Raw genomic sequence first — 12,705 nt, forward strand, 5'->3', positions numbered from 1 at the left:
CTTCAGAGGCACTCAGCAATTACTCTGCCTGCCCTTTCCAATTAGCTGACCAACAAAGAACAGAACCAAATGGGACTACCAACCTGCGGCACCATATCATTATGGGCTCACAAGGGCCTGTTTCCCCCCGGCTCTTACGGTCGGCAAAAATGATGACAGACAGTAAATCGTCTGCGGAATCATTTCTTTGGACTTCTGGGGAAGGGTTCTCGCTCAATTGCCCTCTCTCACTCTCTCTCTCTCTCTCTCTCTCGCTGTCTTTCTTTCTCTCTCTCTCTCTGTCGTTCCTGCTCTCTTTTTATTTTTTGACAATGTTCATTCAGTCTGGCTTCTGGGAACGGGGGAGGGAGGGAGTGAGGGAGGCAGAGAGAGAGAGAGGAGTGACATCCTTAGCTAAATGAATGGAAACAAGGATGTGGTTGAGGTTGATGTGATCTGACGGGGCATTTCTGTGTCTCTGATCTTTCCAGTTTCCCTGTTTTAATTACTCTGGTGGAAGCCAAGGCTAATTATGCAATAGAAGAGTCCCTGCCCCTAGCCGCACTCGGTACTGGGCTGTGGTTACTCTTGGCCGTGATGCGTCGACTTGTTGCGATCTCTGACAGCACAATGCTAAACACACACATAAACACACACACACACACACACACACACACACACACACACACACACACACACACACACACACACACACACATTTTTCTTTCTCTCACTCTCTTTCTCTCTGACAGCACAATGCTAGACACACACTCACTCATTTTCTCTCTCTTTCTCTCTCTCTTGCTCGCTCACCACTCACACACAAATACAATGGCATACTTTGAATACAAACTGTCTGTGGGATGTCAGCATGGTTATGTATTACCACAAGCTGAACAAAACAGCATTTATGCAAAAACACTTACTCATATCAGAATTCTATGAAACTATATTGTGATCTTCTCATATGCACACTTAATTCTGGATTAAAAACATGGATTTCAGTGTGAAGAATTAAATGCATGCTTGCATTAGGCTCTTGGCCTTAGCTCAGATATTATATTTGTTTGCTAAAGAGAAGCTAAATGAAATGAATGGTGATGTGCTGCTGAATTCCTAAGATGCCTTTCCCCGCAAATGCATTTTGATAAAAGCTACTGCAGTGGCTAATTAGCAAAATAGTTTCCACAGCGCTATGCGGTTTGAAACTCCGCTAGACGTCCATCTCCAACCTAGCCATTAATATACGGCTGACATTATGATAGGCAGAGCACCGCCAGCCCGAAGGTCCGCAGCAATGCATCAGTTTTGAACCCCTATATATTTAAGTGATCGCCGGCGTAATTTATGGGGGGGTGGGGGGGGTGGAAAATAAAGTCTGCTTCGCAATAAACCCCGATCCATAATTTAGTTGGGCTGCCACAGGCCAGCTCGTGCTTTTCTGCACGCTAGCAGTTTCGCATCCCCCCCCCGACGCCCTCGGCCTCCACCACCAACCAACAACACACAGACACACACACACACACACACACACACACACCAAAGACAAGGGGCCTGCTCTTGCTCTGCATCAGAGGTGCCCTGAGTATGGGTAGGAATGCCTTCACGTTCACAAACAAAATGCCTCTTGCTGGCCCTGTTTGCATTTGTGGGTTTTTCGCGCACAAAATTGTGTGCGGTAAACACGTGCACTGACATGCATGGAGAGTGTGTGTGTGTGTGTGTGTGTGTGTGTGTGTGTGTGTGTGTGTGTGTGTGTGTGTGTGTGTGTGTGTGTGTGTGTGTGTGTGTGTGTGTGTGTGTGTGTGTGTGTACGTACGTACGTACGTATACACTCCCCTTGGTCAGCCCATCTGGAGCTGTATGTTCAGGAGAGGCTGAAGGAAGCATTCTGTGGCTCGAGAAGTTTAGTGTAACAGAGTTCAAGCTGAAAGAGGAGGTTGGAGGGAGGGCGGCAGAAGGGAGGGAAAGAAAAAAAGAAAGAATGAAAGAAAGAAACAAAGAAAGGAGTGCTAGGATGTTCTGCTTGGCTGACATGCTGGATGGCAACGGGAGAGTCCTGTCATTCCCCCCATGAAAGTCCTAGTAAACACAACACAAGAGAGATGAGCTTGTTTATGGGTGTCTGTGTTTTCTGTTTATGTGTGTGTGTGTATGGGGGCTTGTTGCGTGGAGACGTTGCTAGCTCATATGGTGTTTGAATCAAATGCAGAGCAGACTCGGACTCAGACACGCATTCAGTCAGGCACGCGTGCATGCAAACACACACACACACACACACACACACACACACACACACACACACACACACTTAAGGCAAAGCACAAACACACAAATGCATATAAAGGAACGTAAAGACTTCCTGTCATTAGTGTGGTATGCCCGCATTGTTTCCCTACAGTGCTGGAGAACATGTTTCATCATTTGCCTAATACATATTCCTTCAAATTAGCCACAGCCTGTTTACAGAGCTCGAATCAAGCTTTTTCTTCAGCCGGAACACAAAAAGACAAGGGAGGTTTGGGCTAGGGGTTGGGGGGGTTGAGGGGGGGTGGCAGAATCTTACTTCCGAACATCTGCTAAGCACCTGCCAACCCAAACCAGTTCTGTTACACGAGTGACATGTTTCATAGTGCCTCATGATGGAAGCGATAAACATTTTAATCAGCCCTGTGCCCACAGTCTCTCTTGGGTGATTCTTTTCACCATAGGTCATCGTGGCGGAACGCGAGCTTGAGCCCATGGCAGTGTCAGTGTTGGCAAGAGAGGTTTAGTCTGTCACGCTACGCTCAACGCTAGAATGACAAATAATAACTATTACAACAATTGTGATTAGCAACTCCCAAGGAATAATCGCAATCCATGTAGGCTCCAATTTAAACAGAGCAGGTTGAATGGAGAAATGGCTGATTGTTTTGAACTGGCTAATAGAAATGGTGTTTTGAGTTGCCCCCCATGCTGCAGAAACTCTCCAGTGTGTGTGTAACGGCTTTATGTTCCCCCCTGTCCTGTGTGTGTAGCGGCTTTATGTTCCCCCCTGTCCTGTGTGTGTAGCAGCTTTAATATCCCCCCCGTCCTGTGTGTGTAGCAGCTTTATGTTCCCCCCTGTCCTGTGTGTGTAGCGGCTTTATACCCCCCCCCCCCCCCCCCCCCCCCTGTCCTGTGGAAGAGGGTGCGCTAACAAAAACAGTCCCCTCTCCGCTGCCTGTGTGGTGATGAGCCAGAGCATACTGGAGCGCTGCCAGGCAGCACACACACACACACACACACACACACATACTCACAGGTTACTGGCATACCTCAGTAAACACACGACTTGCACTGCTGCAGGTACCGCATCGGGTTTTTGTCAAAACAAACACACGCACACACACAAACACACAAACACATGCTACGCTCTTTCTCACCCTCCTGGTCTTCCTCTCTCTTTGTTGTTGTTCTCTCTAGAAGACACATGCACACACCAGAACCCTCATTAACAAACACACACATTGTAAAAAAAAATGTTCACATAGACACACACAGAGGCAGATCCCGCACGTCAGCCAAACACAAACCAGATCAGGAGACACACACACACACACACACACACACACACACATCCACACATCCACACACATCCATGAAGACAGCAATGCCATGTTTTTGTGTGTGTGTGATGTCTCAGGAAAGTAGCTCAGAGGTTGCAACATGAGACGCCAACTCCACCCAAAGTCATTGAAGAATTTGGCTGTGGTATTTTTTTGGTTGGTTGGGGGGGGGGGGGGGTGCAGCATTGCAGAAGAAAAAAAAAAAACCTGTGCAGATTCCAATGTTGTGAATGAATATTACACTCGGGAACCCTTTGAACACAGTGAGGCTAGGGCAAGGTTATGATCCGGGCACTCTTCGCCCTCCGCTCTTCCCTCCAGCCACGGCTTCTCCTCTGCCTCTCTCCTCCATCTTCTGTGTCTCTCTTCTTCTTCTTCTTCTTCTTCTTCTTCTTCTTCTATCCTTTACCCCTAATAAGCACAAACAGGAAAAATAAAGACAGCAGCCTGCCACCTTTTCATTTGCCTCAGTCTCTCTCTCTCTCTCTCTCTCTCCCTCCCTCTCTCTCTCTCTCTCTCTCTCTCTCTGCTGGAAGAAAGTGCTTAGTCCCCCTCACAGGAAGCCCAAGTCATGGTTTTCACAGTAGTCTCAGCCTCTAATTGCAGGGTGTAGGTGAGAGGTGCTGCTTGGTATGGAGATAATTTTTGCCTGAGAGAATTTCAATCACCTTCCACCGGCTTAAGGTTTCCGCTCTCCACAAGGGAAGAAAGGAGGAAGATAAAAGCATTAATATCACTTTTAGGTAACATTAGTACCCGCCTGTCCTTTATTTGAAGTCACATATAAAAACCTTGAATTTAAATACTTATAGCTGTAGTCCTGAAGACTACAATATACTTCAATATAGTATCAGGTCTAATTATTGTTTTGCACTCTTTACTCAAGGGGCAAAAGTGGTATGAACCACTTACAAAAACTTTGTAGTTTGTAGCCATTGTCAGCAACAGTTGGCAAGAGATAGAGAGAGAGAAGTAACTCCCAGCCGGATGACGGATATAACATGTTTGTCAAACACGCTTTGCTCAAACACTGTGATAATGCCCATGGTGAGCTCTGCCGTCCCTCCCTCTTTCCCTCCTGTCCTCCCTCTCTCCCTCTCTCTTCCTCCCTTCGTCCTCCCGTTCCCCGACTCCCATGCAGCCCCTAGCCAGGCTCCGGTGCGGGTGAGGAGGTGAGGCGGCTGGCTTGTATAATTCCTGGTGAATTATGCAATCCTGACATGGAAAACGCGCTCTGTGACCTTCGCCGGGAGAGAGAGAGAGAGAGAGAGAGAGCGAGCAAGCGAGTGAGCGAGATTCTGCACACGCCTCCAGAGTGAATCACTTCCGAAAGCAGACGGAGGTGATGAACACCAGGCACTCTCGCTCTCCTTCTCTCCCTCTCTCTCTCTTCCCTCCCTCTCTCTCTCTCTTCCCTCCCTCTCCCTCCTCTCTTCCCCTCTTGCCCCCCTCTCCCCTTCTCCCACCCTCCCTCTCCATCTCCCCTGCTCTCTCTCTCTCTCTCTCCCTCCCTTCCTCCCTCCCTCCCTCTTCTTCGCTCTATCTCCCACTCTCTCTCGACCTTAGCCCTCCCTCTCTCCTCTCTCTCTCCCTCTCTCCTCTCTCTCTCTCCTTCTCCTTCTCTCTCTCTCTCTCTCTCTCTCTCTCTCTCTCTCTCTTTCCCCCGTGGTGGCCCATGCCACCCTCCGGAACGGCTCTCTTTTGTTCCACCCGGCAGTTCAGCAGACGGAGATCTTACGCAATCAACCTCCGTAAAAAAGCACACCAACGGAACCAATCTATCTTTATAATGACAGATAGGGCTGTATTGAGGTTGCAGGATATGCGCGCTGATATGCTCTGCCAAGAGGCTCTGTGGCTTAACGCTAACCCTGAGCAATGTCAGGAATGAGCTCACAGCAACTTGCAGGGATAGTGCAGCCATTTAAAAAGTCACTTCCCGATGAACTGATTAAAGGAAAATAGTACTGTTCGTACTGGAGAGAGAAATAGAGAGATAGAGAGAGAGAGAGAATGAGTGAGTGAATGAGTGAGTGAAAGAGAAATAGAGTGAAAAAGAGAGGGAGAGAGAGAGAGGGAAAAGGAGAAGGAATTAAAAAGAAGACTAGCCTGAAATGGCAGTGAAAAGTACATCCAGTGAAAAAGAAAAAAAAAACTTTATTGCCTCCCGAAATATTCTTTCTCTCTCCCTCATTTCACTCTTAGATGTGTGCAGTCGAGTTATGTTGCCTTTATTAAACACTTGGTTTTGCATGCAAATGCCGTGCTGGCACTGTTAATACCCTCTGACTCCCACGCCAGGCCAAATGCAAACATGTAATAGGATGTTTTTGAGCTTAAAATAGACTCTTAATTGCTGAACAGTATTTCTGTGTACTAGTGCAGGGAGGGGCAGGTATTTGCCTTTCAACTGTGCGATAATTAGCACTCAAATGTCTGGACTAGTGCCAAACCATTATAGGGAAGCGGAATGAAATATAGAAAGTTTGATAAATGATTTTTAGGAATGTGGGGATTATTTTCGTTACTTTGAAGTTTGTATCTGCATATTGTTTAATTCTCACACTCTGTTCACTCTATCACTCTGTTGAGTTTGTTGTTGCACTGTGCATATTGTGTAATTCTCTCACTGTTGATATCACTCTGTTTTTCTAACAAATGTTTTCTACTGTATGATAAATAGCTATAAATAATCAATGTTCTGTCGTTTGTTTTTCCACTTCAGCTGAGTAACTTGTTGACTGTACAGAACCAAGATGAGCTTGCCTTGCCATTATGTGAGATTCTCTCACGCTTCGCTGTCTGATTGGCCGGCCTGACAGCCCCTATCTATCTCTGTTTCCTCTCGCAGATAGCTGCAGTATGCAGGGAAGCGGCCCTCCTGGCCCTGCAGGAGGACATCAAAGCACAGCGTGTCGCGCGGAGCCATTTTGAGAGCGCCCTCGACGCGGTCAAGCCCAGGGTTCCAGACTCCCTGATCCAGTCGTATATTAACTACCAGCGGCAGAGTGGACAGACTCACTGGTGATGTCACTGCCCAAGGATTCCAGGGCTGTATACCCCCCCCCCCTCTCTCTCTAGAGGTGGTGGTCAGCCTACCCCCACCCCCAACCCCGCATCCCAAATCACCCTGTGCTGGTCCTGGGGAGTTGAGGGGACAGAAAACAGAAGATGAAAGGCCCAGGAAGGATAAAGGGGCTGTGATTGATTGTTTGCATTTTTGCTGTTGTGGCCCCCAGTAACACCCTGCAAGGTTTATCATAGTGTTCTCTGTTAATACAATCAACACAAACCTTACTAAGTGGTATTATTTGTAATAAATGTGTATTTAAGTAATGTGTGTCTCAGTGTGTGTATTTGCTCCCTTTTAAAGTTTTTTTCTCCTACACAAAAACACAAAAAATGATGCAAAGAGGAAAATGAATAAATAAATAAATGTATATGTGAAATGGCTGTAGCAGAGGCCATTTATTCAAAAGCACTAATGTGCCATCAGCATTTTTGCATCTACCAGTCCATGTAAACCTAATGTGACACCTAAAAAAAAAAGCAAAAAAAAATTAAAAAAAAATAGAACTATTAAGCTGTAAAAAAGGGGGGTGAGTAAGTTTTGTGTAGAGAAGAGTATAAGGGATTTCAAGTTGTGCTTTGCATGGGACTGACACATATTGTGTTAAATATAAATAACGATCTGTAGTGATCTCCATGTGCCTGTTTCTAGTTTAATCTCTCACAGTTTGCTGAACGGAGTTCCTGTTGGAGTCATTGGGTATTGATTTTTCCATGTGAATGGGATAAATTGACTTTGTATTGAACTTCCTATTCTCATGGATCCGGATGTAGCGCATCCTCGACACCAATCACACCAGTCAAGAACAGAGGGGCGGGGGGGTGCTTTTCTCTTGCACTAGCAGGGTGCCTCTCTATTAAGGTGGCGCGGTAGGTCCACAGTTAACTCGTTCAGAGCAACTGACTGCATTAAAGGAAAGTAGTTTTATATTATACCGTGTCCTTAGAAGAGATCCTACGTATATTTTTCTCCATTACATTTTCTTGTTTTGGTGTTCGGTGTCCAGGAAATTCACAGGCTTAGTGTGATTTAAAATGGTAATGTATTTCAGTCGTTTTAATAACCAATCTTTCCAAAGACCCGGAACCTTTATTTTCATACAAAACGTAAATATTTTTTTCCCCGAAAACAGTTGTTAAAAGTCAAAACAGTCAGAGTGACTGTACGCTTCTAGTTGGGGAGGAACATACAGCCAACAGGTCGAACACAATCAAATCGGAAACATCTCCTATGAACAGGGGCGCTTCGCGTCGTTCCACCTTAAGACGTGCACACATCTCTATCGCCCGGCCTTCCACATCTGCCCAATGAATTAAGAGCGGATGCGATGTATCCTTTTTCAGCGCGGTGAATGGCCAATGGGAGTTGGCTACTCGAGCAAACACAGGACCCTACTTTCTCATTCATTTAGTAGCCTACTAGTCTTGCAACGCAGAGGAATCATGCTTACAAGTGTACTTCTCTCTTAAGCACTCCACGCATTAGAAAAACAATAGTAAAGCATCGTCGCGCAACTGAAGGAGCCTGATATCAACCTGGATATATTTCGAATCGCAAAGATTCACTTTTAAAGAAATCACGAGGAAAAGATTTTTTGCGTTTTGTTTCGCCGCGCTTGGACAAAACTGGGTTGTGTTGCCAGATCGGCGTCTCAAGTGCGCAGTGCTTTATCGGGCGCTTGCACCATCTTTCAGGCGTCACTCGTGGATTTACCCTCACCTTGGACAAACTAGTGAATTAATTTCGCTGCATTGAGTGGAGGAATAGCGGCAGATCAAGCACCACTGTTTGGATACAACATTTGTAATGAGCTTTACATTTTAATATAAGCTCGTTTCAAACAATTTTGGATGGGTGCTTGGTATATTGGCTGATGGATCCTACACTATGGATGGTTGCATATAGGTGCGTATTCAATTTTGTGGCTTGGCTAACATTGCATTATAAATCACTACGTTTCTAATGCGTATTTGGGGTTGAAGGGCCGCCGGCATTATTTACATATCGTCTTTTTCTGAAATTTACCATTTAGTAGGACACATGTCGGGTTTACTGTCGCACACCACCCTCGGTGGTATGTAGCCTATAGGCTATCCAGCCAACAGCGGGATTGTGGAGTTGGCCTGTGCTGTCGTTCGATTATTTCCTAGCCTGATTATCTCCCCAAACCAAAACATTCGTGCGTGCATGCCTTCTGCATATAGCACGTTTTCGTGTGTTGTGGTCATTGAACATCTCACGGGCGAATATCTTAGGCCTATTGGTTCCTCGAAAGGAATAGACGAAGAAGAACGGTCCTAGTCTACTTTTTTAGCCAAGGGGTTCTTGCTCTTCTGCGGCAGCTAACTGACAAACACCCCTCCCCCATGGAGCTTGTTTTCATTCATAAGTTTTCCCCCGTCCTCTGTCGGCTCATCCTGGATTGTGTTGATTAATTAGTTCCACTACTTGCCTTCACAGAAGCTCTACGAAACCTAACTTGATGGCGTACCCTAATTATGCGCGATCATGTGTATTGAATCTAAGTAAACCGCATGTATTGTAAACTCTCGGTGCGTAATTTCATATTGGTGGTTTCTGTAGTGATTTAGTGGAACTTGACATTGGAGTATACGGCATTTAACATTATGGCCAGTTAACAAACTTCGCAGTTCACAAAGTCGATTTAATAGTTAGGGCCTTTTGCCGTAGCCCTGGTGGTCTCGCATTTTAACTCCCGTAGACTATTTTCGTATGTTATTTGCAGTAAGCATGTTTGTAACTGTCTTGCGCAAGCTATATCCCTTAGATTTGTTGAACAGAATTATACTGGCAAGAAGCTAAGTCGTGAACCCCCGATTTATTCCATGGGTCTCTAATAAGTTTATTTTTTGTGAAAACCTTAATTACACAAACGATTTGTGGAGCCACAAGTCCAAAGCTTAAATAATAGCCATTATTATACCCTTCAACTTTCCCCTGAGCCTTGATTTATGTGGCTGGTTAATTTCAAAGCAAGCCTTCCGTTTTGCAGTAGAATTAGAGGAGCAGCGCACATTGTGGCGCTGGACCGTGTCCTCATCCCTTTCCTGAGCTGTTATTTAAATGTTAACTAGCCATACAAATGCAAATCGGAACGGGAAGTATTTGTACTGAAGTTTGGATGTGTGCTTATTGAGGACGGAACAAAGTCTTGTTAATAGTCAATCTTTTCTCTGCTTGCATAACTCTCGGGGGGTAAAATGCCACGAAATGAAAGAAAGCAAAGATAACGCTCTCTATTCACTATGGACGTTTGCACCTGAGCGTGAAAAGTGTAGAAATCGCTGATAAACATGGAAAGATTAGCCTACTTGCATGCTTGTCACATGTTGCTTCTTATTTACTATGGGTATCGTTCGTTTGTCAGTGTAAAACCCGTTTTCATGACTTGGTTTTCAACTGAAATGCGCCGTTTGGTTCTTGCTATCTTTCTCATCTCCTTCTTCCGTTCCCCCCTCCAGGATTTCAGATGCATGCCAAGTCCACAGTGAATGTCGGAAGTGGTGATCACCCCAGATGGAGCTCCAAAGTCAACATGGCAGCGGCGGCTCATTAGTAGTGATCCAGCAGCCTTCCCTGGAGGGCCGGCTGGACCGTTTGGACTACGAACGGGAGTTCCAGCATGCCGCCATCCTCTCGCTTGACCAAATCAAGGCCATCCGCTCCAACAACGAGTACACGGAGGGGCCGTCGGTGGCGCGCAGGCCAGCCGCACCTCGCATGGCAGTGGCCCCACGGCCGGAGAAGCACGAGAGCACCCACGAGATAATACTGGTCAATGTGAACAACAACTATGAGCACCGGCACCACCCCGGAGGCCACCACCACCACCACCATCCGGGGGGCGCCCTAGTGGGACAGCATTATAATGGGCGGGTGCCCGGCCTCAGCCGGTCCACCAGCACGGGCAGTGCTGCCAGCTCGGGCAGCAACAGCAGCGCCTCGTCCGAGCAGGGCCTCCTGGTACGCTCCCCTCCGAGTCGGCTTGGCTCTACCCACCACCACAACCATCAACACCACCACCACCACAGTGGCAGCGGCACTGGTGGCCTTCACCACCACAGCAGCAGCCACCGGCCGGACAGGCCCGTACGGACTCAGCCCAAGTCGCTGTCGCTGACCCCTCAGCAGCAGCAGCAGCAGCAGCTGCTCCTGCAGCATCTGGAGGCTCCCCTGAAGCCCTCGGCCAAGGGCGGCCTGGGCAGCAGCATCGTCCCCTCCGCGGGGGACGCGTCCAGCCACCAGTTCATCTGCGAGCGCTGCGGCAAGTGCAAGTGTGCGGAGTGCACGGCGCCGCGGACTCTCCCCTCGTGCCTGGCGTGCAACGGCCAGTGCCTGTGCTCGCCCGACAGCGTGGTGGAGCACGGCACGTGCATGTGCCTGGTCAAGGGCCTCTTCTACCACTGCTCGAACCGCGACGACGACGAGGGCGACTCGTGCGCCGACCACCCGTGCTCGCTGTCGCGCTCGCACTGCTGCTCGCGCTTCCTGTGCATGGGATTAATGTCGGCGCTCTTCCCCTGCCTCCTCTGCTACCCGCCCGCCCGCGGCTGCGTCAAGGCCTGCCAGGACTGCCACGACCGCGTCAACCGGCCAGGCTGCCGCTGCAAGAACTCCAACACTGTCTATTGCAAACTGGAGAGCTGGCCCCCCCAGGCTCCAGAGAAGCCTTCCTGATCCCTAATGTGTTTCTCCAGGGAGAGAGGGATATCCCCCCCCCAGCCCCTCTTCCGTCTCCCGTGTGCTCTCATGTGGTTCTGAGGATGATTATGACAATGATGATGATTATGATGATAATAATCATTGCTATTGATGTTTATCAAAACAATTTAAGCACCTCCCACCCTCGCCAGTCTGAATGGAGGGCTTTCTGCTAGGAGTGATGAGCATGGAGTATGAAAACCACTCTTTTTCTTTCTTTGTTTCAACAGGACCATTTTTTTTTTTTTACAAATCAGTGTTTGCCTTAACCGTTTCCTTTGTCTCTTTGGCTACACATTAACACTCGTTATAAAGAATTTTCTGTTAGCTAGGCAGAGTTTCCCTGGTGCTTTAAGCCTGGTCCGTGTGGCCTCTTACCAAAATCTGTGAAGGACTATCTAGCTAGACAATATGTAGCTGTTACCAGATCATAGCAACCAGGAGTGCTTTGAGTGATCTGTTGCTACCACATTAAGGCTATGGGTAACCTTGGTTCCTTTTGTATTAAGGAGAGCACATTTATCACATAGTATTTCTGTTGGATGGTTCTCAACCCCCCCCCCACTCCCAAGACTTTTACCAACCATTCTGTGGCATTCTTACCCTTCTTATTTTGTTCTCATTTTTTTTTGTAAATTGTATGTTCAGATCCATAAGAGAAATTCCGGCTATTTTTTAAAAAAGAAAATGTCTGTTAAAACATTTTTTGTTGTACAAAATATTTATTATGTGAAGCTCTATTATTTTATGATATTTATTGCAAAAGACAGTCTTAAACTTACTCATGTCTGAATATAACAAAATATCAATACTTACTGAAAAATTAAAGGGTGGCACAAAAGAAAAACTATGTTAACTTTAATGCAGAAAATATATTAATTAATGAAAAATATACACCGTCTTGTGTCTTGATTATCTTTGTATGTTGTGCAATTCTCTCTAAGCTATGAGTGTGTCATTGTAGGAAAAGATTACATGGTGAGTACTACTGTAGAAGCTGTGGCTGTGGGTGACTGTGTGGGTGATGGGGAAGTATCAGTTGCTGAATTGGTTAAATGGTAATGTTGACTGCGTTAGTTGGATGGGCATCATAATTTCCTGCTGATAGCTGAAGGTCTTCCTGTTGCTGTATTACAACAGCACAGATCTTTCACTGGTCACAATCTGACTTGGCTCCAAATTATATTAGTTTGGTGGAAGTGAAGCCAAAGGGTAAATCAGGTTCTGAGGTTTGTAAGCAGAATGTCAAAATGCATGACCTTAAATGTTTGTGGTAGTTTGAGAGTGTGTGGGTGTGTGTTGGGGGGGGGGGGGGGGGGGGGGTTCTAAATAGGAATAGATTTT

General features: G+C 46.8%; 2 protein-coding genes across 2 annotated transcripts in view; both read left to right on the forward strand.

Annotated features, from left to right (window-relative positions):
- spata5 (spermatogenesis associated 5) overlaps positions 1 to 6,905 on the forward strand; it is a 98,711-nt gene extending 91,806 nt beyond the window's left edge. The window contains exon 16 of the mRNA XM_042074827.1: positions 6,421 to 6,905. Coding sequence (XP_041930761.1) covers positions 6,421 to 6,597 — 177 coding nt within the window. The 3' untranslated portion in view covers positions 6,598 to 6,905. The remainder of the gene's footprint in view (positions 1 to 6,420) is intronic.
- A 1,088-nt stretch (positions 6,906 to 7,993) lies between these two features.
- On the forward strand, positions 7,994 to 12,253 carry spry1 (sprouty homolog 1, antagonist of FGF signaling (Drosophila)). Its single transcript, XM_042074846.1, has 2 exons — positions 7,994 to 8,544; positions 10,122 to 12,253. The coding sequence occupies exon 2, from the start codon at positions 10,177 to 10,179 to the stop codon at positions 11,335 to 11,337; it is 1,161 nt and encodes a 386-aa protein (XP_041930780.1). The 5' UTR covers positions 7,994 to 8,544; positions 10,122 to 10,176; the 3' UTR covers positions 11,338 to 12,253.
- Positions 12,254 to 12,705: the final 452 nt, after the last annotated feature.

The sequence above is a fragment of the Alosa sapidissima genome, chromosome 20, assembly GCF_018492685.1.
Source record: "Alosa sapidissima isolate fAloSap1 chromosome 20, fAloSap1.pri, whole genome shotgun sequence".
In the NCBI taxonomy this organism is placed as follows: domain Eukaryota; kingdom Metazoa; phylum Chordata; class Actinopteri; order Clupeiformes; family Clupeidae; genus Alosa; species Alosa sapidissima.